This window comes from Erinaceus europaeus, chromosome 15, assembly GCF_950295315.1.
Source record: "Erinaceus europaeus chromosome 15, mEriEur2.1, whole genome shotgun sequence".
Classification (NCBI taxonomy): Eukaryota; Metazoa; Chordata; class Mammalia; order Eulipotyphla; family Erinaceidae; genus Erinaceus; species Erinaceus europaeus.
Genome location: NC_080176.1, coordinates 45,713,620 through 45,739,248, shown reverse-complemented (window position 1 = coordinate 45,739,248; position 25,629 = coordinate 45,713,620). Strand labels below are relative to the sequence as shown.

Here is a 25,629-nt window from a genome sequence, read left to right as displayed (position 1 = left end):
CTTAACCTGGTGCTCTATTGCCAACCCCCCCTCCCATTATTCCCTCACATAAAGCAATCCCAGTCTAAATTGCTGAACAAAAGTTAGATCGTATAGTTTCTCATTTGGAATTCTACTTTGTAGCATTAATAAAGGAGACAAAGAACTGCTGAATTGCCAGGAATAAGGAGAAGTCTTTAATTTGTATTCCTTTCTTAACTGTCATTTGTATTGAATGTGGTCTTTTATAGACTTTTACTTGATTTTGGAAGATAAACTAATTTTACTCCTTTCATTTCTATGAATCAGGAGAAACATATGACTTTTTTTTTTTTTTTTTTAGAATTCACTTACATAGTTTTTACGGTCTTAATTAGGAACGTTCAAGTGAAGTTATTCAGTTTTTGCTACTTTCCATTCACTGTACTTCAGTTTCTGATCTCCATACTCCAGGTCCAAGTCCGACTGTCTACATTTAAGAATAAGGAAGGTCAGACTGAAGCAAGATCCAAAGTTCAGAAGGTGCTCATTCTGTGGTATCCCTATAAAAGAAGACATAGAAATTAAAAAATGTTTACTTGAAGACAGATTCCCTGGGCGTGCTGATCTTCACCAGTATCCTAGTACATTTTTCTCATTACGCAAGGCTGTAAAACTTACCCTTTCTTTACTCCAGATCTTTTTTTTTTCTAGTCATAGAATACCAGAAGTTCTTTGAGAGGTTATTCCAGATTGGTACACAAGCCATAAGTGAGTTAATGATCCATTTACTGTTTTCCCTGGCTTCATTGAGTACTTCAATTAGCATTGCCCCTACCTGAAAAAGACCTTTAGTACCCAGCACTTGGTCTAGGAAGTTACAAAGAAGAGAGTATAAACTAGGGGAAAAATATCAAAATCCTGATAAAAATACAAACGTATGTCATTTTTTTAACATTTATTGATAATTTAATTACAGAAAGTAGTTCAGATTTTAATAATGCAAAAATGGTTAACAAAATACTTGTACACATATTGCCAGCTTTACCAGAGCAACAATACACTGATAAAGTTTAAGTTTGAAATTTATAATACACAAAGTATTATTAAGTCATTTTAAAATTTTCTTCCTATTTAAAACACTTTTTAAATTTTGGACAAAAGATACTATGTTTCTTTGAGTTTAATTGCACATGGTAAATTAATTTAAATTCTCCTAGAGAACACACTTTCACTGTGAAGATATTTAATTTTAATTTTCTCTTTATATAAACTTTGCTACTATGGCATGGTTTCTTTTGCAGTTTGGCAGTCTAGCAAAATTCCCATGCTATGGTCACTTGGAACTGTAGAGGAAAGGTTAAACTATTTTGACATTCCTGAATACACTTTTGAACTTAGAATAAGGGTTATTATGATTATTTAACTCTCAAATATAAGTAGAGATACAAATCAACTTTGTGTACTCTAGATAACCAGAGCAAGTTTTTCTTGAGAAGAGGCCCTGGTAGTAATAGCAATTGAAATTTCTCAGTTCTAGGAAGGTGGAGTTCTAGGGCCCAGTTATTCTAGCCTTGAGACCTGCACCTGCAATTCTTGCTACCTTGCCTCAGAAGATGAACATCCCAGCACTTCTCAAGCAATTCTAGCTATGCTTTGCTGATAACCACAGCACTGAGGAAAGAACATTAGATATTATGGAACTGAGGGAATCTCTTTCCTCCAAATTACCTTCTAGACTGCACCATTCTGAATATAAGTTTTATTATTTTGCATTTCATATACTAGAAACAAATATAAAATTTTCAAAATGGCAACAAACATAGAGAAGAAGCTTATATGCAATTAGTGACAGAGGATCTAAACAATGACCTTGTGAAGACTTAGCCAAGACTGAAGTTGCAACAAGTAGAAAGGACTCTCTCTGAGTTAAGAGCTGAAAATTTTGAATGGCTAACAGTGATTTGTAGAACAACACTGCCACCACAGTCATATAAACAAGACACTATATTCTAAACTTCACTATCTTAAAGTTGTTGTGTGTGAGAATTAAACTATTGTTACTGATTTAAAAGGAATAAGACATAAAAAACAAAGACTACTAATAATCTCAGAACCCCCTCCACGAACCTAAAATGCTCCTTATATTACATATTCACAATGTCACCAAGAATTCTAGTCAGAGGCTTCTACTGGTTATGAGAAAAGCCATTCTTTGTATTCTCCTTGATATTGTTACCATAGCAAACACCACTACATGTCCTATGTAAGCTATAGCTACATGCTAACATTTGAAAAATAAGTTTTCAAGGACCATTAAAAAAGTGTTTTGTTCAGATAGACTTTTTTCAAGGTGATTAAAAAAAGCAAAACTATTATCTACATTATAGTAGACTTTCCTACATGTTTTATAAGTTTTGTATTTCAGAAGTGTTTTACTGTGTGGTGTAAGAGGTTTCACGCATGATCTCTTAACTTGAGCAAAAGATGCATTAGTTTCACCCAGCACCAAGCATATTGGAAAGCATCAATAATAAAAACTTGGCTATGGCTAGGTCCTTTCCCTCCAAGGCACAAACACCTCAACACTTTCACAACTCTTTTAATGATATAAAGAAGATGACAGAGACAAGATTTGGGACTCTTGACTCTGGATGCTCAATCCACTAAAATACGTTGCTTTTAAAGTGGTAAACCTTGTTCTTTGGAAAGTTCACCTCTGAATTTTCTTTTCTTTTCTTTTCTTCTTCTTTTTTTTTTTTTTAAAAAAAAAAACATCAAGCTTTACTACCATTTAAGTAATATTTGAAACTAAGAAGTGATGCCATATCCAGCTAGGGGGTCAGAATTAGAAAATTTAAGCTGTTAACAGTACTGTTTAGAACAGGAGCATATAAGCTCCAAATTAGGCCAATTCATATGAGCTTTGTTATGCTGTTTTGAATGACTTGATCCAAATATCCATATTCAGTCAGTATGTAATTCTAGTCCATTCTGGTTATATCAGAAGGGAACAATGATCTTCTGCACAGACCATATTACATGACCCTCGTACCTCTGTTGCACCTTGTACGTTGCCAGGAACATTGGTAATGGGGCAGATCACTCTTTCTGTCACTGTTATATTTTGAGTGATTAATGGATCGCAGACTACCGGGGAAGGTTGCAACAGGGGACCAGTAGTCTTGTAAGTTTCTGTTACCAAATAGCTACCACCCTGCAAAGGGTCAGGAATGGAAATGGCTGGTTGGAAGGTAGAACTGCAAGTGTGCACAAGAGTAGATCCTTGACTGCCTGACAAAGTCTGGCACCTATCAGATCCTTGTTTCTGGATTCCTACAGCATAGCCACAAGATTCAATTCCAGAGTCCCTGCCATTGGTGGGTAGTTGAAATTGTTGGTCTTCAGCACCAAGTCCGAGGCTTATTTCTGCAAGCTTTTTAAATTTGGGGCCAAGTGAGTCCAAGAAGCTATCATCCAGATCATCAGCAATGAAACTGCAACAGCCTAGGGAGCCCACAGGAGAGCCAGAGCCACCCATGCCTTCGTTGTCGTAGATCAGCAAACAGTCATTTGCTTCCTGGCCATCATCTTCCTCTGCACAGACAAGTACTTTCTGAAGATGGATAAAAGTGGGGGTAAAGGATTTTAAAAAAGCATCAATTGAAGACAGTCATACTGATCACAGAAATCAAGATTTGATAATAATGAATGTTGAATTTGGGAAATCTGGAGAAATATGCTCTTTATAATCATATTTTGTAGAAATTGCCTGGTGTTTGACTGACATTCTTTCAAAAATGAGTCCAGGGTAGGCTTATGCCCAAATTCTTAATTGTGAAAGGACTTATATGGATTTAGTTCTACAATACAACTATGCTGATTCTTGGAAGTTTCTAGCAGACCAGGAATAAGAGTCTTCCCTTGTGTTTGCATTAATTCATAATTTTGTGTTTGAGGCTGATGGGAAGGGTAGTCACCTCACTGGGCACTATGGAAGGTAGTGTTTACTCAAGTTGGGGCCATTCTAGGCTCTGCAACTCTAAGGGGAACCTGACTCTTAACTAGGGCTCACATCATAGCCTGCAATATCCCAGAAATCATTAATTCAGACAAGTTCCTCCTGCCTATCTCTCCTCAGTTTCATCGGTCATCTGCTTCCACACCAGCCCAGATCCTGGCATGTAGCAGTTCTGATACCCAACTGGTGTGCTGCCACCTTAATGCATTGTTCACTAAGGTGGAAAAAGAATTGTTTCCCCGGGAGTTGGGCTGTAGCGCAGCGGGTTAAGCGCAGGTGGTGCAAAGCACAAGGACCGGCATAAGGATCCCGGTTCGAACCCTGGCTCCCCACCTGCAGGGGAGTCGCTTCACAGGCGGTGAAGCAGGTCTGCAGGTGTCTATCTTTCTCTCCTCCTCTCTGTCTTCCCTTTCTCTCTCCATTTCTCTCTGTCCTATCCAACAACGACAACAACAATAATAACTACAACAATAAAACAACAAGGGCAACAAAAGGGAATAAATAAAATAAATATTTAAAAAAAAATAAAAAAAAAAGAATTGTTTCCCCATTTCCTCCCTGTTCTTGTATCCCTGTCCTTTTTTGGTTCTATGCTTTTATTTTTGAGACATGAATTCAACAGTTTAACTCTTGTTGAGACATGAATTTCTTTGAAAATATGAAAACTAAATCAGAAAAATGTCTGAACGCATCTTCCTAAGTATCTGGCATAGGAATACCAAATATGGCATTTTGCATGTTTAAAGTGACCAATACTGACCCCGAGATGCACAAGACTGTTTTCCAGTGATATTCCATTTGAAGGGATGTGTTACTACTTGCTGTGCACCTTTCTGTGTAACTCTCTATTCACTGCTCCTTTTGACCAATGACTCTATTTTGGCAGGTGTCTTATGGCAGAACAGAAGTATAGTCTAATAGAAGTTCTTAAATGTGAATAAAACGACCCCAACTTTTCTCTCCAATTACCTGTGAGAAGTAAGAATCCAGGAAGTGCATATTAACTGCTCCATCCCCACCATCCCTGTTGCTTCCTCCTGTGGAATGCCTTGTTCTCATAGTTCCACTCTGTCCTCCAGAGCAGATAGTGGCTCCGAATCCCCCGGCAGCTCCAGCTCCTACTGCAGGTCCAGGCCTGGGGGTCAGTTCCATTCCCGAAGCTCCTTCTCCCACGGTTCCTCCAGCGTATGTGTTTGTACAAACTTCTAAAAACAGGGGAGAGAATTTTGAAACCTCTCATACTGTGATAGGAAAAATATACTTACTTTTATTGGTCTTTGATACCCATGAGCAATTGAAAAATAAATGAGTGCTGGAAAATGAAGTTATGTAACTAGATATCAGCAAAACACCTCATAGTTTTTACATGAGCATATAATAATAGAAGGGTTATTAGCAGGTGAAGCAGGAAGAATGTAAGTTGATCCAGCCCTTCTGGAAAACAGTCTGAAGACTACTCAGAACACTGGAAATGGACCTGCCACTATGATCAGTCAATTCCTCTCTTAGGGATCTATCAAAGAAAAACAAAAACAACTATTCAAAGAGATCTTTGTAGACCTGTGTTCATAGTAGCATTATTTATAATAGTCCAAACATCCTCAAGCTGAACCATAGATGAATGTTTAAGAAAGCTGTTTTAGATAAATATAACACTACTCAGATACCAAAAATGATGGAATAATCTCCTTTGCCTCATCTTGAATGGTATTTGAAGGAATCAAGTTAAGGGAGATCAAATAGAAGGAGAAGGCAAATACCAGATGGTATCACTTATAGGTGGAACTTTAGAAACACAAAAATAAAGGCAAATTTCAGAGTAAAACATGGACTATGCATGTACCTTTGTAGCAAGGCCAAAAAATGGGGTGATGTTGTTTGTGGGGGAGTAGCAGTGTGAGAGAAGGGGCTTGAGTGGGCATTGGAACCCACTGAGTGTACTATCCTGAGAAAGATCTAAATTGACCTTGGGAATGGAGTTCAGACACCTATTTCAAAAAGATGAGAAATTGTACCCATATGACTGACTATAACTGTCTTGTAAATTAGCAATTCCTCAGTGAAACAGCTAAGAAAATAAAGCATTCTTAAAACATAACAATTTGAAAGTGTTCAGAGGGAATAGATTCTCAGTGAAAACAACAGAAAAGTGAAGAACAGAATATTCAGTACATAATCATGGACAGCTTCGAATGTGATGCTTGCTTGTTTTCATGAAAAAAGAAATTGCAATTAAGCTGTCATGTTAACTTGATAAGGAAACCGAAGAGGAAACATTCATAAAGCTATCATGCAAATTCTTAAATGTTAATTTGATGTCTTATTCAAATTAAATAAATTTGGCTACTCTGTATGCTTTCATGTTGCACTTTCACAAAGAAAATTGATTTCTTCTAGGGAATTCTATTTTTTTTTCTTTATAACTATAATAGGAGAATCAGGTAAGGACTGAGGTAGCTGATAAAGGCAGCTAGCTATATATATGGTGGTGAGCCCATACAAACTTTTCTCGATGGACATTCCATAAGCAATTTGTTGTTAAATATGAAATTAAGAAAAACTCATTTTAGGCACCAGGTTTTATTGATCTGCTAGATTTTACTTTAGCTGTTGCATTGAGATAATATGAATAAGTCATTTGTTAAACCAAATAAACAAACAAGTTTGCCTTTATCAGAACATAAGTGGGCTTATGCCAGTACTATTGAGTAAAAGAATTGGTGACTGAACTCAATTCAGGAAGAAGAGAGGGCAACAAGACCAAGGATATACATAGAAGGTGTTAGCTGCAAGTATGATTAATGTTACTCATAGACAAAACAGAGTGGTAAGTGTCGTTTTTGGGGTGGCAGGACGCAGAGGAGAGAGAATCCAAGTGGAGAGGGAACACAATCCTTTATTTGCATGGGCACCTCAGGGCTGGGTCAGAGCACAGTGGTTTGGGCCACGTGGAGCCAGCCAAGAATGGTTGTCCCCTACTACGCGTACCACCCTTCCATCCGAGGTAAAAAACCGGAAGAGAGAGAGAGAGAGACAGAAAGTAGGAGGACTTTATAGGGCAACAACCAGGAGTGATGTGTTGGGACAGGATTGATTGAAAAAGGCACTGCGAGAATATCGGGGAAGTGGCAAAGCCTGAGGGGACAGTCTGGCAGATGTGACTGCATCTGTATAATTCCTCAGCAGGTAAGTATATAGTGTTTTGTGATGTTTTCCTTTACATTTTTCTATATGTGTGAAATTTTTCTTTAAAAAAAATCAGTAATTTGCTGTACTGGAGGTAGTGCAGCAGGTAGAGTGCTGGACATGCAAGTATGAAGTCATGTGTTCAATCTGCATATGTTACAGTGACACACTGGCTTTTATCTGTCACCTTGTATTTCTCTCTCTCACTTTCTCTCTCAGGAAATAAATATAATGTTACAGAAAGTCAATAACTGACTGAGATTGATACTTCTGTTTATTATGGCTGGGGAGAAGTAAAACAACTCTTCAGATACTAGAAATGTGATCAATGGACAAATTAACGCACTAGAGCCAGAGCAAGGTCATAGAATTGACTAGTGTATTCATAGAAAGTTATTTCTCTGACAATCAATGACTTGGAGAATTTTTTCATATGTTTGTTGTCCTTTTGGACCTCTTCTGTGGTGACATTCTGTTGATATCCTCTCCCCATTTTTTTTGGATGGGGTCATTTGTTTTCTTGTTGCTGAGTTAGGTGACCTCTTTTATATTTTGGTTATCAGCCACTTGCATGATGTATGACATGTAAAGATCGCCTATTATGTGGGAGTCTTTTGTCAGAGAAATGCAAATAAAGATAGTAATGAGATACCACTTCATTCCTGTGAGAATGTCATACATAAGAAAAAGTAGAAGCAACAAATGCTGGAGAGGTTGTGGAGTCAAAGGAACTCTCTTGCACTGCTGGTGGGAATGTAAGTTAGTCCAGTCCCTGTGGAGAGCAGTCTGGAGAACTCTCAGAAGGCTAGAAGTAGACATATGACCCTGTAATTCCTCTCCTGGGGATACATACTATGGAACCAAACACACCCATCCAAAAAGATTTGTGTATACCTATGTTCATAGCAGCACAATTTGTAATAGCCAAAACCTGGAAGCAACCCAGGTGTTCAACAACAGATGACTGGCTGAGTAAGTTGTGATCTATACATACTATAGAATCATACTACTCAGCTATTAAAATGGTGAATTCACCTTCTTCACCCCATTTTGGATGGAGCTTGAAGGAATCATGTGAAGTCAGATAAGTCAGAAAGAGAAAGATGAATATGGGTTGATCTTACTCATAGTCAGAAGTTGAAAAATAAGACCAGAAGGGAAAAAAAAAATAGGACCAGAAGGGAAAAAAAAATAGGACCAGAAAGGAAAACACTAAGCAGAACTTGGACTGGAGCTGGTATAGTGCACCAAAATAAAAGTCTTTTGGTGGTGGGGGGGTTCAGATGCTGGAACATGACCTAGCGGGGGTTGAATTGTTATGTGTAAAACTGGGAAATGTTACACATGTACAAACTATTATATTTTACTGCCAGTTATAAACCAATAATCCCCCAATAAAGACATTATAAAAATAAAGTCATTTCATGGAGACGCTATTATAGTGGTAACACCATCTATCATGTCCACATATGTGCAAACTATTTTGAAGGGTGTATAACACTTCTTAAAATTTTACATTTCTTAATTCCCTTGTTTTAATAAACAATTTTTCTGTTCACTTACCAGAATTTTCCATGAAATCAACACCATCGGATGTGATAGGTGGCACACAGATATTTGTGATTTCATGCAAACCCTGTTAAAAAATTAATACATTTAAAATAAGCCAGAGCTCATGGCACTATATGCAAAATGTGACACTTTGCAAACTGTAACAACTACTAGAAGCCAAAGTTATTTCAAGTATATACATTTTTAGGATTTTAAAAAATATTTATTTACTCCCTTTTGTTGCCCTTGTTGTTTTATTGTTGTAGTTATTGTTGTTATTGATGCTGTTGTTGTTGGATAGGACAGAGAGAAATGGAGAGAGGATGAGAAGACAGAGAGGGGGAGAGAAAGAGAGACACCTGCAGACCTGCTTCACTGCCTGTGAAGCAACTCCCCTGCAGGTGGGGAGCTGGGGGCTTGAACCTGGGTCCTTACGCTGGTCCTTGTATGCTTAACCTGCTGGGCTACTGCCCGACTCCCATGATTTTAATATTTTATGACATCTGATAAGCTAAAGTTCTGAATATTTCATTCCAACTCTGTCTTTCCAACTAGGGGTCTAGGAGTCTATTTTTTTTTAGTACCTTGTTAATTGCTTTCCTATCTTAATGTATTTAAATCACATTTTTCTTCAATGATTGAAATATAAACTGAATTTTCACCTTGTCTTCTGGTTGGGCTCCTTCAATTCCCCACTTGTGAATTGTTCCTTCTGAACCATCAGGAACTGGGATAAATCCACCTGTAACTCCCCCAACACCCCCTGAGCCACAGTCACACATCAGCAGCAGAAGCGGGGCCACTATTAAAAAAAAGGCAATTGGGTTAACTTTGAAAAGTCCTTTTGTTATGGTTAGCTGTACAGTACCCAGTATCTTGTATATAGCTGTGCTATTGGATGCTTCTGATCTACTTGGTCTAGGCTTTTGAGAGAGTCCGCATATCAAATACACAGCCTATATATTAAAAAGATTCAGTTTGTGTTTTGAAAAACTTTGAGACATACAATTGATTTCCCCCCTCTCATATTAATCAACTACTGATTTATATGTCTACATTTTGCTAGGAGTGTACATAAACACCATTCCCACCACCAAAAGACTGTGACTCATCCCTCCCACCCACTCCCACCCCCCACTGGCCCAGGAAGCTGTATGTCTACCCCTCACCACAGGGTTTTTACTTTGGAGCCCTACTTACAATTTGGTTAGGTCCTGCTTTTAGTTTAGTAATGATAACATTAACTATCGATTGTCTTTTTGAACCCTAAGACAGCAGGAACCTCACATCTCCACTATAGAGACCTTTCCTTTCATAGTATACTCTAATTTCCTCTCAGGTGGTTCACTTTCTAACAAAGTCCCAAAACCTAGATATAGACCAGTTTCTGTGAGAGAGAGCATATGTTCACACTTATCTATAAACTACTGCAAAATATATACCTGAAAGCAGAAGTACACTAGAGTTTGCAGTGAGTACCTCCCTAACACTTCCTCTCCACTATTCCAAGCTTTGGGTCCATGGTTGCTCAACAATTTGTTTGGCTTCGTATGTTAATTCTCTTTTCAGTCACCAGGTTCCAGATGCCATCAGTATGCTGGCCAGGCTTCCCTGGATTGAAGACCCCACCAATGTGTCCTGGAGCTCAGCTTCCCCAGAGACCCACCCTACTAGGGAAAGAGAGAGGCAGACTGGGAGTATGGACCGACCAGTCAACGCCCATGTTCAGCGGGGAAGCAATTACAGAAGCCAGACCTTCTACCTTCTGCAACCCACAGTGACCCTGGGCCCATGCTCCCAGAGGGATGGAGAATGGGAAAGCTATCAGGGGAGGGAGTGGGATATGGAGATTGGGTGGTGGGAATTGTGTGGAGTTGTACCTCTCCTACCCTATGGTTTTGTTAATTAATCCTTTCTTAAATTAAAAAAAAAGATAAAAAAGGCATTTTCATCATGACTTGACAATTAAAAAACTAATACACATAAAATAAATATTTTTAAGACTTATGGGACATTTATAATAGAACACATTTTTTTCTGCAAAATTTGCTAAACTGACCATAATAGAATTTCATGTGACTGTGAAACTAAACATAGAATCAATCTTGTGATTTAGAATTATCATAAATAGGTGTAAAACATTGTCATAAACAAGGCAGTTCTATGAATGGTGTTTGCTCAGTTCCTCAAACCTTCTCTATACATTTATAATTATTGCACTTATTTGTAAATGTCAAGGTGAGACAAGTAGTGGCGGGCGAAAACACAAATCAACGGCCAGGATTTTAGGTGGGCATGATAATGCTTCTAATTATCCCTCTGTAAGTCGTAATTAACCCACAATCTTTTTTAGCAACTGATGATCTAATACATGGCAGCCAATTTACTCTTAATTGTAACTTTAGCATATCTGACTTGGAAGGGTCTTTCTGTCATGGTAATTTTTATTCTTTCTTCCACATCACTCACATCTTGACAACAAAAATCAATATCCCCCTCTTACTAATGAACCAAGAGAGAAATAATCTTTTTTTTCCCCCCAAGTGCTCTAAAATAGACATACTGAAAATACAAAATGGAGGGGCCGGGTGGTGGTGCACCTGGTTGAGCGCACATATTACAGTGCTCAAGGACCCAGGTTCGAACCCACAGTCCCCACCCTCAGAGGGCCCCCTTTCCCCTTTCACAAGTGGTGAAGTAGGTCTGCAGGTCTTTCTCTTTCCCTCTCTATCTCCCCCTTCTCCCCACCTCTCAATTTTTCTCTGTCCTATCAAATTTTATCAAATAAAATCGGGAAAAAATGACCACAGGACTGGTAGATTTGTATTGCAGGCATGCAGCCCTAGTAATAATCCTGGAAGCACAGCGAGCATGGGGATCCTGGTTTGAGCCCCTGGCTCTGCGTCTGCAGGGGAGTCGCTTCACAGGTGGTGAAGCAGGTCTGCAGGTGTCTGTCTTTCTCTCCCTCTCTCTTCCCCATCTTTTTCCATTTCTCTCTGTCCTATCTAACAACAAAGACAACAATAATAACTACAACAACAATAAAAACAACAAGGGCAACAAAAAGGAAAATAAACAAAATAAAAAAAAATCCTGGAAGCAAAAAAAAAATAAAAAGAAAGAAAGAAAGAAAGACTAGCTATCTGTTCATGCTTCCTCCACTTCCTCCTCCTCTTCCTTCTTTTCTCCTCCTTCTTGGTTGTCTTGTGCTATTTTATTTAGAAAATATCACAAGACAACCAATAACACAGTATTTGCTTTGCCTTCTAATGAATATATACTGTTGACGAGTGACATATTAAATTTAAATAATTCAGACTGACCATGGAAATGTCATCTCTACCCCAGAGAGCCTGTGAAACATTAGGAATGGTCTGTTCTGCAGCAATGCATTTCTGGTGTAATGTAAAGGCGTCTGCAAATGCTGACACTCCATCCAAACCAGAACGAAACATGAGTGTACTTACAAAGCATCATCAAAAGGCCAAGAAACAGTAGTCCAATGCCGGCAGGCCCCAGACTCACAGATGACCTCCTTGTATATGCAGATCCGGGATCTTTGGATGAACCAGAATTTCCACAGATGTTCCTGTCATCACACTGACAGACCTCGAGTATCATGTTCTCTGGAATCTCACACTGTTGGTTCTGACTGTCTGTAATTATGAGGGGGATTCTGTACTGGTCAGGAGATAACTGTTGCTCGGCTCTTAAAAGTGCAGATGTAGCTGTAGAGAAACAATGATACAAATCAACATGATGGCAAGGTGTCTTTGTCTCTTAGTACTACTTATTGTTGTTAACGTAGACTGAGTTGCCATAGACATCACTGTCACATATTATGAGACAAAGGGTAAGGTGATGTTTGAGTTGTTTATAGGCTATAAGGTTTCAGCTGAAGGGACTCATCTGTAATTTCTCCTTATGCTTCTTCAACCCCAGGTGTGCCCATTCCTCTGTCCCCTGAAAATGTGATCATACCCTATTTTTTGTCCCAAAGATAATGAGTGGTGAACATATTTTAAATTTCAGGCGTCCTTTTCCTGAGGCTAACCCACTGTCCATAATATTTGTGCCAGGGTTCGGCTGCGGCACACCTGTTCAAGTATACACAAGGGCACGTACAAGAACCTGAGTTCAATCCTCCAGCCTCCACCGGCAGGGAGATAGCTTCACAAGTGGTAAGGCAGTGCTGCAGGTGTCTCTCTTTTGCTCCCATCTCCCCATCCCATCTCAAATTTTCTCTGCCCTAGTAAATAAATAAATAAAATAAACATTTTCAGTAAGTCTGCACCAATCCTTGACCTCTTGAGGAGTTCTCTGAATGAATGTCTCCCCACTGTGGCCATGTCTTTTTTTTTTAATTCTTTTTTATTATCTATTTATTTATTGGATAGAGACAGTCAAAAATCAAGAGGAAGGGGGAGACAGAGAGGGAAAGAGACAAAAAGACACCTGTAACCCTGCTTCACCACTCGCAAAGCTTTCCCCCTGCAGGTGGGCACCAGGGGCTCGAACCTGTTTCCTTGCATATTGCAGCATGTGCACTCAGCCAGGAGCACCACCACCTGGCCCCTAGAGGCCAAGTTACTTCCTCAACTACTGCTACCTCAATTGCTTTAGTCAGTCCTCCTCCCAAAGCCAGTGTCAGGGACCGCCTGTGGTTTACCCTTTGGAGTTATCAGTATTGATTGATTTCCATTGTTCATTGTTTTATTGTCCATTTATAAGTAGGCAACCAGCAGTTCTTATGAACTGTAGAGCTGAATAGCTGGAATTATTCTGACATGAGCATGCTCTATGACAGAGTGCCTGCTTTACCCAGTCCAACTACTATTGCCTTATCCAGACTCACTGAAGCAGGAGTGTCTAATTCATCTGTGATGCTCCTTTTGAAGTGTCTTAATTGTCTGTGTGTATAAACAACCCCTGTGGAACCAAATACTACTGCATACAACTTGGAGCTAAAGTCATAAAGATCTTGAAGGGTAGACAACCACACAGAACAAGATTTCTGTGTTATCTCCAGCAATGGCCAAGACCCATGATTCTGGGCACTATAGAGAAGTAAGGTTAGTTCAGAAAAGACCTAGAGAAAAGTGAGTTCATAAAGGATGGCCACTGTAAAGTCCAGAAAAAGAGAGTTTAACTGAGTCTAATGACTTTATCTGTGAGAATCCTAGAATGCATAGGAAATACAAAATGAGCATGATAAAGCTTAGAAAAAATAGGAGGATTTAATTCCCATTGTACAAAGGCTTACAATTTTTAGTCTACCATGTCAAGATTCTTGACCAGTGATAAACTATGCAGCACTTTCCATGAATATTAGGCCATTTTCTCCAGTGTGTGTGTGTGTCTGCTCACAGCTTTCCAGTTAGGAAAATTTTATTCATTTAGAAATTATATAGATGTTTAAAACATAAAGAGAGGTTTAAAACATAAAACATAAACAGAAAGGGAGATTTAGAGAGACAGCACCAGCTTCATTTAATGTAGTGGAGATTGGTTTAAATCTGGGTCTTGCACACAGCAGAGCTGTGCACTAGCCACATGAGCTATTTTGATGATCTGAATTTAGAAATTTAAAGATTGGGGGCTGGGCGGCAGTGCACCAGGTTAAGCACACATAGTATGAGGCACAAGGATCTGGGTTCAAGCCCTTAGCTCCCCACCTGCAAGGGGATAGCTTCATGAGAGGTGAAGTAGGTCTACAGATGTCTCTCTATCTCTCTCCCTCTCTATCTTCCCCTTCTCTCTCAATTTCTCTCTGTCCTACCCAGAAAAAAAAATGGCCATAGAAGCAGTGGATTTTTATTTTTTTTAGTGCAGGCACAGAGTCCCAACAATAACCCTGGAGGCAAAAAGAAAAAGAAATTTAAAGATAAATTGAAATAAAATAGACATGTGCCTCTAATTCTTCTGTATATGTGCTATGGAAGTAGAAATAAAATACTAACAATAAGATCTTGAAATCCATATGGGATACAAAAAATAGTAGTTATTATTTTTCACATATTTTACATTTTAGCATTCAAAAGAGATCAGTTTGAAAGAGAGAAGACATTTCACAAACAAGGATGGCATCTTCAATAAAAAGAATGTTCTCAATCTTAGAAAGGAACTGCTCTAGATTATCATTCTGAAAAAGCACCCACTTTTATTTATGCAATCAACTTTCCTGTTCCTCACCATTAAGCGCTGTAATACTCCACAAAACTGGCAACTTTTGTGGCTGCTCCTCCAGTGAAAATGTATATGGACCAGTATATCTGTCTCTGTCTAGTGCTCTTGCTGAGACAACCACAGAAGATGATGAACTGCAAATAACATCCTCGCTGAAGACAATTGTAGGACAGTTTTCATTGAAATCAGGTACTTTAACATAGATAGTTCCTGTAGAAGTTTGACCTGTGGTTTCTGTAAAAATAAAATTTTAGAGTTAAAGAATACTCAGAATAAATTCTACAAAAATCAACCTTAATTTTCTCTTGTCTACAACCAAGACTTTTGGTTTCTTATAATAACCACCCAACCATTGCCTCAGAACCCTGCCTATGGGTCCGACAAACAGGGTCACAGGGAAATACAAAAGCCACTCCAGGGGCCGAGTGGTGGCGTAACTGGTTGAGCGCACATATTACAATGCACAAGACACGGGTTAGAGCCCCTGGCTCCCACCTGCAGGGGGAAAACTTCATGAGTGGTGAAGCAGGGCTGCAGGTTTCTCTCTGTCTCTCTCCCTATCACCGCCCTCCTTCTTGATTTCTGGCTGTCTCTAACCAATAAATAAAGATAATAAAAAATTAAATAAAAAAGCCACTCCACAGAGAAAATCAATGATATTCCTATAAGTAAAAATAAGTCATCTGGTTTCCACATCTTGTAAATAAAAAAATTTAAGATTATCAGCTAGGCTGGTGCCTCTAATTAGTAGTATTGACTATTAATTGGATATGCTTGGAATCATATGGTTATGTAACAAATTCATTGATTACAAATAAAATGAACTTATTATAGTTGTCCTCAAGGTATTCTCCTGAATGAGCCCAGAAATGCATGAAAAGAATTTTGTTTTTAAAGCTTGAGCCAAAGAATTTGGAATAAATCATGATTTCTATTTCCTAAGATATAAGATTTAATTAAAAAAAACTTAAACATGACACTTAAAGATGCTTCAGTGATTGCTTTTTCACCAGGTCATATAATTTTTGGTGTTTATTATTTTGCTTTATGTTTAAATTTGTTAATATTCCTGAACATAATTCAATATTAAACTTAGGGAAACACAATACATATTATCTTTGAATAAGAAATTCACAGGACTTCATATTTGTGAGATTTCTTGATTAATTTTCTATAAATATTTTATTCTCCATTTCAAACCCAGAAATTCCTGTGGATCTAAAAATTTCTTTCCCAAACACAACTTGTCACAGGAACTGAATACAAAATTTATTGGTAATACAAACTCCATTGAGAAGCTAGGATGCCTACTTTTCTCCTGGGTTTAACTGCCTCAGATATGAAATCTCAGGTCCATAAGATAATAAACTTTATCTAGTGACAAAATTAAGAAGGTAATTTTAATCATTTATTCATAAAAATATTAGTTTTAATAATATTTATTCAAACATTATAGAAATATTTTCTTACCATCTATAGCCAGAATCTCAGCTGTGATTGTCTTGTTATGTATGAAAGAAAAATCTCGATCTATGTTTTTGATAAATTTAATTTGTCCAGTTTTTGAATCAACAGTTAGTAAACCACCATTATTGCGTCCCATGATATATCTATTTTATAACAGAAAAAAAGGGATTAAAAGTTATGGAATGCTATTTATTTTACAAAAATGAACTCACTAAATATTTAATTTATTTAATACAGACATTATATACAGCTATAAATAGCATCATAAAATTTAAAATTTCCATTAATAAATAGTATTTAATGACTCTTTGATATGTATTAGCTCAATTTTTTTTTGCTTTATGAACTATATAGTTCTTTATATAACAACAAATTTGCATGGTCTTAGATTTTAGACTGAAGTTATTTGATTTTGTTGTTGTAACTGTACCATGCCATTTTATTCTCTTAGGAATAGCAACTAAAAATTTCTGTGAGATTTTCCTGATGTCTCTAGAGATGCTGGGAAGGAATTCTCTCCATTCTATATTAACCTATGAAATGTTATCTTTCCTCATAGCACAATGTGTTCTCATAAATTAGTCTGTGTCTTAAATTCTCCTTAATCATCTTTGTATCTTTTGCATTCTTAGGCATTATTCTGGAATACCTTGCAGATTAAAACTATATCAAGGAATAAGAAAACAATGCAAAAACTGATTTACCTGACAGATGAAGAAACTTTTCTCGTATCTTCATCAATGGCTTGGTATGTTCCTAGGATGTAATTGACCAATTTTTTACTGCTTATGCCTTTCTGGACAGTAAATGTCTTGGAAGCAGGATGGAATGCAATACCTTCCTTTATATTGATTACTTGGATTGTGACAGGGGTTGACTGAACTTTATATTGAGAGATTACTGAGTGGTGAAATTCAGCTTTGTTTCTGACAGCTACACTCAGCTGTACTTTTTGAAGTTGTTCATAATCCAGAGCCTAGAGTAAAGACACAATTAAAGGAAAGAAGTGTCACAAAAATACAATCTAGAAAACAGCACCAGATTATTATGTTGTGATAAAGCAACCTTTGATGTTTTTTTTAAAAAAGATTTATCTACTTATTTATTTATTATTGAATAGACACAGAGAGAAATTGAGAGGGGAGGGGAAGATAGAGAGGGAGATTTAGAGAGATCCCTGTAGCCCTGCTTCACCACCCGTGAAGCTTTATCCCTGCAGGTGGGGACCGAGGGCTTGTGCACCGCAATGTGAATGCTTAACTAGGTGTGCACCACCTGGCCCCATTAATCTTAGAAGATTTTAGTCTGGTAATAATGCCTATGTAGGCTGAATCTGTTGATACAGCATGGTTTGAATTCTGATTCTATTACTTAATAATTATGTAAATCAGGTACAATATTAATTTTCTCTCATCCTTAAGTAACACTTCTAGGGGAAAAAAAAGAAAATCTTACTTCATCAAACCATTGTGAGGACTGAACCTATGAAGAACTGTAATATAGGGAGGTAGATAGTGGTGCTCCCAGTTGAGTACACATGTTATTGTTGATTCAAATTCCCATTCCCATCTGCAGTGGGGAGGCTTCACAAGAGGTGAAGCAAATACTACAGATGTCTTTCTCTCTCCTTCTCTGTTCTCAACTATTCTGTCCTATAAGAGAAAGAAAGAAAGAGAGAAAGGAAGAAAGAGGGAAAGAGAGAGAGAGATGGAGGGAGGAAGAGAGAAAGGAAGAAAGAGGGAAAGAGAGAGAGATAGAGAGAGGGAGGAAGAGAGAGAGAAGGAGAGAGAGAGAGAGAGAGAGAGAGAGAGTATGAGCCACAATACTTTGCTGTAAACAGTTGTTATGGACACTCAGAGAATAGTTACTGAATTCAAGCATAATATAATTCTGCTGATGCAAATGGGCAACTGGAATGAGGGTCATATAGGCAATGAACAAGGGAGGGCTTTAAAAAAGAGAGAAACTGAATCAAATGGTTTTAAACATAGTGGGGACCACCTAGTGGGTGGTGGTGCACCTGGTTGAGTGTACATGTCATGTACAAGGACCCAGGTTCAAATCCCTGTTCTCTGCCTGCAGGAGGAAATATTCGCAAGTTGTGAAGCAATGCTGCAGATTTATTTCTGTCTTTTTTTCCTCCATCTTCTTCTCTGTCTTCTCCTTCCCTCTCAATTTCTCTCTGTCTCAATTACTCTTTGTCCTATCAAAAGAACTAAATGAAAAGATAAAGAAGAAAGCATATTTCTGAAAAAAGAAAGAAAAACATGGTAGTGGACTAGTGGCAGTCAGAGAACATAGGGAACAAGAAACATGTAGAAACATCTACGGTAGATTTCTGTCAGTAAAGGAAGGAAGGCCATGCTGGGCTTGAGCACAGAAAATTAACATGCTAGGGCCTGACCAGTGGGTTAGACAGCGGGTTAAGCACACATGCTGTGCACGGACCTGTGTAAGGATCTTGGTTCGAGTCCCCAGCTCCCCCCCCCACCTGCAAGAGGTCACCTCACAAGCGGTGAAGCAGGTCTGCAGGTGTCTATCTTTCCCTCCCCTTCTCTGTTTTCCCCTTCTCTCTCAATTTCTCTGTCCTATCCAACAACAATAACAATAGTAACAACAAGGGCAACAAAGATGGGGAAAATGGCCTCCAGGAGCAGTGGGTTCTTAGTGCAGGCATCAAGCCCCAGTGATAGCCCTGGAGGCAAAAAAATATATATTTAACATGCTAAAAAAGTTGTCTTTGTGTAGTTGAGCTATGCGGTTAAAGAAAAAAAAAACTCTCTACTTTTATGTTTTCTATCTTTTTTTTTTTTTAATTGCTACCAGGGTTATTGCTGGGGTTAGGTGCAAGAGGTCCACCACTCCTGGTAGCCATTTTTCCTTTTTTTTTTTTTTCCTTTTGTATTGGATAGGGCAGAGAGAAACTGAGAGAGGAGGAGGAGCTAGAGACAGAAAGATAGGCATCTGTAGACCTGCTTCACCACTTGTGAAGTGTCTGCTTGCAGGTGAGGAGCCAGAGGCTCAAATCTGGGTCCTTGCACTTAGTACTACGTGCGCTTAACCTGGTTCCACCTCACGCCCTGGTCCTCCAACTTTTCTATAAATATGTGGTATTATTAGTAATAAACGAAAGAAGTCTATTTATATAAATGATAGTTTGGATCAATATAGAATATTTTTTACCACTGAAGAGAAATCAGTCCTTACCTTAACCACTTTCAGGATACCTTCATTAGTTCTGGGATCAGTTTGTATTTCAAACCAATTCCCTTCATTTCCAGAGGTAAAGTAATACACGGCAAGCCAGTTATCTGTAAACTCTTCATCCCAATCAGTTACTTGAAATCGAAGTAACTCAGAACTTAAACTGTTTTCTTCAATACGTCCTGAATACTAGAAGAGAGTCAGAATTTAAGATTGATGTTAAGTTTTAACTAAGGGTGCTACTAATATCAATTCTTACATCATGCATTGCCCCTTGAAGGTTATTGAATTTTTTTTTTCTGATTGAAGGAGCTTTATTATTTAATTGCCACTAAAGTTTTTAGAATAGTTTATTGAAGGGTTATTGAATTTTTATATATTGCAAAAACATATTTTACAGAAAATTTCAATGAGCTACAAAACATCAGCAATTAAGAAAGTACTGTGGGAGTCAGGAGGTAGTGCAGCGGGTTAAGTGCACAAGGACCGATGTAAGGATCCCAGTTCGAGCCCCTGGCTCCCCACCTGCAGGGGAGTCACTTCACAGGCTGTGAAGCAGGTCTGCAGGTGTCCTTCTTTCTCTCCCCCTCTCTGCCTTCCCCTCCTTTCTCCATTTCTCTCTGTCCTATCCAACAACAACGACATCAATAACAACAACAACAACAATAAAAAACAAGGGTAACAAAACGGAATAAATAAATAAATAATATTTTAAAAAGAAAAAAGAAAATACTGTATTAAGATAGCTAAATATAAAATAATGTGCATTATTCTTTAGGAGTAGAAGACATACCTGTGATTCCTTAAATATTGGGAAATTATCATTGACATCTTTCACTTTAATGCTACATTCACAATGAGATGATAGTCCTTCTCCATCTCTGTCTGCACCACTTACAACCAGACGATAGCTGCTAACTTGCTAATTAGGAGGATAAAGAAAAATAATTAATATTTACTCTCAAGAATACAAATGGTAGCTACTTGTTTCCTATGGGGGAAAGGGGTAAAAATATTCACATTCATAGTTCATTCTCTAGAAGGATAACATACACTTTTCCTGCTCATCTAAAAGTAGGCATGTGGAGTTCTGGGTGGCTAGATGGATGTAGGTCATGGTTTTGTCCTTTTTACATGACCAGAATGGTGTTGTCTCTGTTGTGAGTTTCTGGTGGCAAGATATCCACTTAGATAAAAAATTGGTGATGCCCATGGCGGGGTACTTATTGGAAGATAACTCTCTTATACAACTTTCTAGTGAGCCCATTTGGAAAATCATTTGTATAAAGTCAACATGGTGTCTGCCAGGTCGGACATGGTGGGAGAGATGATAGTTAATGGTGGCAGGATAAAGAGAAAGGAAGGGGAGGGCATGGGTGGGGGAGCATCTGGTTGAGAGCACATGTTACAGTGCTTAAGGACCCAGGTCCCCACCTGCAGGGGGAAAGCTTTGCAAATGATGAAGCAGTGTTGCAAGTGTCTCTCTGTTTTTTTTTTCTTCCTTTCATACCTTCCCCTCTCTATTTCTGACTGTCTCTATCCAATAATTAAAAAAATAATTTAAAAAAGAGAGGAAGGGGGCTCTTTCTAGTGTTTTAAAAGCAGGATAAAATTAAAATTAGTTAGAGGAAAAAGTTTGGCATTAGACAAAGCTATATTCCAGATAGAAATTTCTCCTTTCATCTCAGAATTTCTCCCTCCACCCCACTATATGAAGAGTCAGTCACAGTTCAACCTTTGTCCATTTTGTCAGTACCTTCTTTTAATTCCCCCCTTTTAACTTGATATAATATGCTTGTCTATTTAGGGTAAAACTGATTTACTATCCCACCCAACTAGATTCATGTTTGAATCTGAACAAATTTCCTACTGACCAAATTGAATACTGAGATATACTTATCTTTCTTCTTTTCTTTTTTATATGAAGTGGAATATTTTTTTTGGCTGTTTTACAAACAAACCATTTATTATTGAGTATTCGCAAGTGATTTGCTTTACCTCTCTATCCAGAGTATTAGTCATAGTGTGGACTTCCCCAGTGTGTCTGCTTAGGAGAAACATGGGCATGCCTGCAGGCTCCTGAGAGATGATTTTGAAGGCAATTTTAGAGTTCAGATTATTCGGTTCATCTGCGTCTGTGGCATTCAGTATCATCACCAGAGAATCTAGAAATACAGAATTTCACAGATCACTTAAAATCAATATTTTGTTTACATGAAATATTCAAACACAATTACAAAGACATCTTTGTTGTTTTTAAGACCCTAAAACTGTCTGTATGCTAGAAAAACACCACTTGAAATAGCTTTTACTGTCTTTGTCAATCAAGTAGAATTATGCTTTCTTCTCCAGTTTTCTGTAAGACTTTGCAATTTTAAGGTTGAGTACATTTTCTGTGTTTATTTCTTCCCTTGATGATGAATGACCTTATCATTATACTTTTTCTCTTAAATTATCCAACTTATCTGAATGCACCTCTGACACTTAAAATCTAAAAAAAAAAGAACCCAAACAAACAAACAAACAAATACAAAAGCAGCTGATACAGTCAGGTAGCCTAAGGTCACTTCTTTAGCTTTGCATCTATTGGTACAACAGTCAATCGAACATATCAAATAATATACACTGAAGTGAAAACAGGATCACTACCTAGAAGTCCAATAGCCATGGATAATCCAGCTTTAGGACTACATGGTACTCCAGCAGCCTGTACATACAGAATAAGATACACTGATTTGGAAAAGATACACTGATCACTATGTAGAAATACAGCAGTCATGGATAGTTAACTCAACCACTACTGAAAAGGAATTCCCAGGTTATTTTGATGTTTTCTTTTTCCTGTAAAATTATTGATGAAATTAAAAGAATAAACTAGCTTACAAAGTATACTGTAATGATTCTTGTGTTGGGGAGCAAATACAAGTGGTTGGTACAATAAAAGACTTACTTGAGGCACTATTTTCTTCAATCTCACCCATGAATACACTTTGCGAAAATACTGGAGGATTGTCATTGACATCTAAGATCTTGACTACCAATACTAGTGGTCTCTCCATCTCTCTGCCGTGGATATTTATTGCACGACATGTGATCTAAAAAAAGAGGGTTAATATTAACTATGATCTTACAAACTTTCAGGCTATGAAAATGTGGAGAAATAAAGCTTCTAGTGGCATGTGTAGATCTGTGGGGCACAGAAGAAAGATAAAGTATGTAAAGGTTAAAGGTAGAAAATGATCAATCACCACAGTGCGTAGACCAGTTGGGTAAGCTGCCCTTTTCTCTAGTCTGATGCTGTTACATGTCATAGTAAACAGAAAGAGTTTCATATGTTTCATTTTGGGGCTCAGACAATCAGTCTCCTGGTGTATTTTTTTCGGGAGCACATCTGTAAATGACGGTTCCTTGTAGTGGGACTATTATAGTTTGTTGGCAGATCAATACTTGCATGGAAGTATCCTTCAACCAATGAAAGAATATTTTTACAAAGCCACAGTACATGAGGGGAAGGGTGCCCAGTGCTGAGGACACATTCTTACCTGAAAACTTGGAGTTTGCTCCCGGTCAACTATGGATGTTATGTTAATTTCTCCTGTATTTTCATCAATAACAAAGATTCCTCGAGGGGGCTCATCAATTCCCATTCCAGAAATTCTGTAGAAAATTTTCTGATTTGCTTGGAAGTCTGAAGAAATCTGCAGCCCCCCCCAAGATCCAAAATGTTAAGGTGATCACCACTCAAACCTTCTCCTTTCTTTCTTCCTCTACCGCCATAGTCTTAAGTCATTTGTTTACTCACTTTTTCTGGCACTATACCATTTACTTTTTTTTTTTTTTTTTTGCACTGAGAAATACAAGTTTTTGTTTCTTTTGACTCTGGTATATTTTCTCTCCTTTTCTTTTCTTTCTTTTTTTTTTTTTTTGATAGAGACAGAGAAATTGAGAGAGTAGGCGGAGATAGAGAGGAGAGAGACAGAGAGACACCTGTAGCCTTGCTTCACCACTTGTGAAGGTTTCCTTCCTGCAGTTGGGGTCCAGGGGCTTGAACCTGGGTCCTTGCACACAGTAGTGTGTGTGCTTAACCAGGTGCACTACCACCTGGCCCCGACTCTGGCATATTTTCTTAGACTGTGGCCATCATGACGATTTTAAGAGGTCTAAGACTCAAGTTTATTTAATTCTGACAAGGCTATTTATACTTTTCTTTTTTAATTTTTTTATTATCTTTATTTATTTATTGGTTAGAGACAGCTAGGAATTGAGAGGGAAGTGGGTGATAGGGAGAGAGACAGACACCTGCAGCACTGCTTCATCACTTGTCAAGCTTTTCCCCTGCAGGTGGTGGCTGGGGGACTTGAACCTGGGTCCTTGTGCACTGTAATATGCACACTCAACCAAGTGCACCATCACCCAGCCCTCTTTTCTTTTCTTTTAAAAAATATTTATTTATTTATTCCATTTTGTTGACCTTGTTGTTTTATTGTTGTAGTTATTGTTGTTGTTATTGATGTCATTGTTAGATAGGACAGAGAGAAATGGAGAGAGGAGGGGAAAACAGAGAGGAGAAGAGAAAGATAGACACCTGCACACTTGCTTCACTGCCTATGAAGCGACTCCCCTGCAGGTGGGGAGCCGGGGGCTCGAACCTGGATCCTTATTCCAGTCCTTGCGCTTTGCGCCACGTGCGCTTAACCTGCTGCGTTACCACCCGATTCCGCTTTTTATTTTTTCTTTAAGTGCCATTACTTGAATTCCTGGGGATGAAACCAGGGGACTCATACATAGAAGGACATACACTCTACTACTGATCTATCTCTCCCATCCCTGCACAATGCTCCTTCTCTGAACAGATGATATTAAGAGAAACATTGATTTCAATTTAAGTAAGGAGAGCTGGAGAGAACAAAGAAAAAGGGGCTGCTGAAGTCAATATTAGAATGTGTGTTATAATGATTTGATTTTTATTATAATAATTATTCTTTTCAATGCAAAACTTCTTAAATACACACGCAGTTAGAATAATATAACAAACCTGATATATTTCACTACCAGCTGTAATGTATAAATTCACAACTGATATAGTACTGACTTCCAGTCATTTTTCCAGTTATTTTATTCTCATAGTTTTCCTGTTTCTAAGTAGAGTCTGCATCTATATTTTTAGTCATTAAAACTGGCCTTTTTACCTGAATTACTTTTTATTACTCTGAAAATCATAGTTTCTTCATCTTTCTCTTGACATTTTTATTTTATTCTCCCTCATCCTCTTTCCTTTCTTCCTTATCTTTCTCTTCTTTTTGGGGTACTGGCATCTCACAAAAATGTGATTTGACATATTTGTCCAAGGTGGATTTTCATTTTATATATATACACATGTATAATGAATTATATATTATTCTCTCTCATAATAAGCATATGAGAGAAAGAGAGAAAAAAAGAGAGGAAGAGAGAGAGAGAGAGAGGGGAAGAGAGAGAAAGAGAAAGAAAGAGAGAGAGGAAGAGACAGAGAGAGAGACGGAGAGAGAGCGAGGGAGGGGGAGAGAGAGAGAGAGAGAAACATAGCACAAGAACTTTCCTTGCTGTTGTGCCACTCCTAAGTGGTACTGGGACTCAAAAGTAGGTTGTATAAATGGCAAGGTACATACCCTACCCGATGAGCTATCTTTAGGCCTCTTTTCTCTTTTTCTAATTGTTATTATCAGTATATATATTTTTGTTGTTGTTGAATTTATCAAATTATTTATTCTATGGGTGCCCAAGTCTTCATTTTGTTCACTGGAATTGACTCATTATTTTAAATTTACTTAACATGTTTACTTGAGATGCTCATATTATCTTGCTGGTGTGACTTACTTTGGCAATTGGGTTTCTTTTGGAGTTGTCTTCTCTTTCTCTGCAGGGTTTCGCAAACTTCACCCACTCACGTTTATATCTTCTTCTGGCTGGCTGTACTGCCATCTCATCTTCTCCATGTTGACTTTTTGTCTTATGGCAAAAGGAATTTCATTTTAGTTGGAAATTTTAGCTTTGAATATTGACTATAGACACTTAGG

The 25,629-nt window shown here is 38.0% G+C and overlaps 1 protein-coding gene across 1 annotated transcript in view; it reads right to left on the bottom strand.

The window, feature by feature from the left end:
• Nucleotides 1-901: 901 nt before the first annotated feature.
• DSG3 (desmoglein 3) overlaps nucleotides 902-25,629 on the bottom strand; it is a 38,511-nt gene continuing 13,783 nt past the window's right edge. The window contains exons 3-16 of the mRNA XM_060173660.1: nucleotides 25,430-25,561; nucleotides 23,116-23,271; nucleotides 22,524-22,668; nucleotides 21,572-21,738; nucleotides 20,367-20,495; nucleotides 19,577-19,762; nucleotides 17,074-17,345; nucleotides 16,373-16,512; nucleotides 14,909-15,136; nucleotides 12,184-12,444; nucleotides 9,379-9,518; nucleotides 8,729-8,801; nucleotides 4,949-5,184; nucleotides 902-3,574 (exon numbers count right to left, since the gene is read on the bottom strand). Of these exons, the coding sequence (XP_060029643.1) occupies nucleotides 2,957-3,574; nucleotides 4,949-5,184; nucleotides 8,729-8,801; nucleotides 9,379-9,518; nucleotides 12,184-12,444; nucleotides 14,909-15,136; nucleotides 16,373-16,512; nucleotides 17,074-17,345; nucleotides 19,577-19,762; nucleotides 20,367-20,495; nucleotides 21,572-21,738; nucleotides 22,524-22,668; nucleotides 23,116-23,271; nucleotides 25,430-25,561 (2,883 nt within the window). The 3' untranslated portion in view covers nucleotides 902-2,956. The remainder of the gene's footprint in view (nucleotides 3,575-4,948; nucleotides 5,185-8,728; nucleotides 8,802-9,378; nucleotides 9,519-12,183; nucleotides 12,445-14,908; nucleotides 15,137-16,372; nucleotides 16,513-17,073; nucleotides 17,346-19,576; nucleotides 19,763-20,366; nucleotides 20,496-21,571; nucleotides 21,739-22,523; nucleotides 22,669-23,115; nucleotides 23,272-25,429; nucleotides 25,562-25,629) is intronic.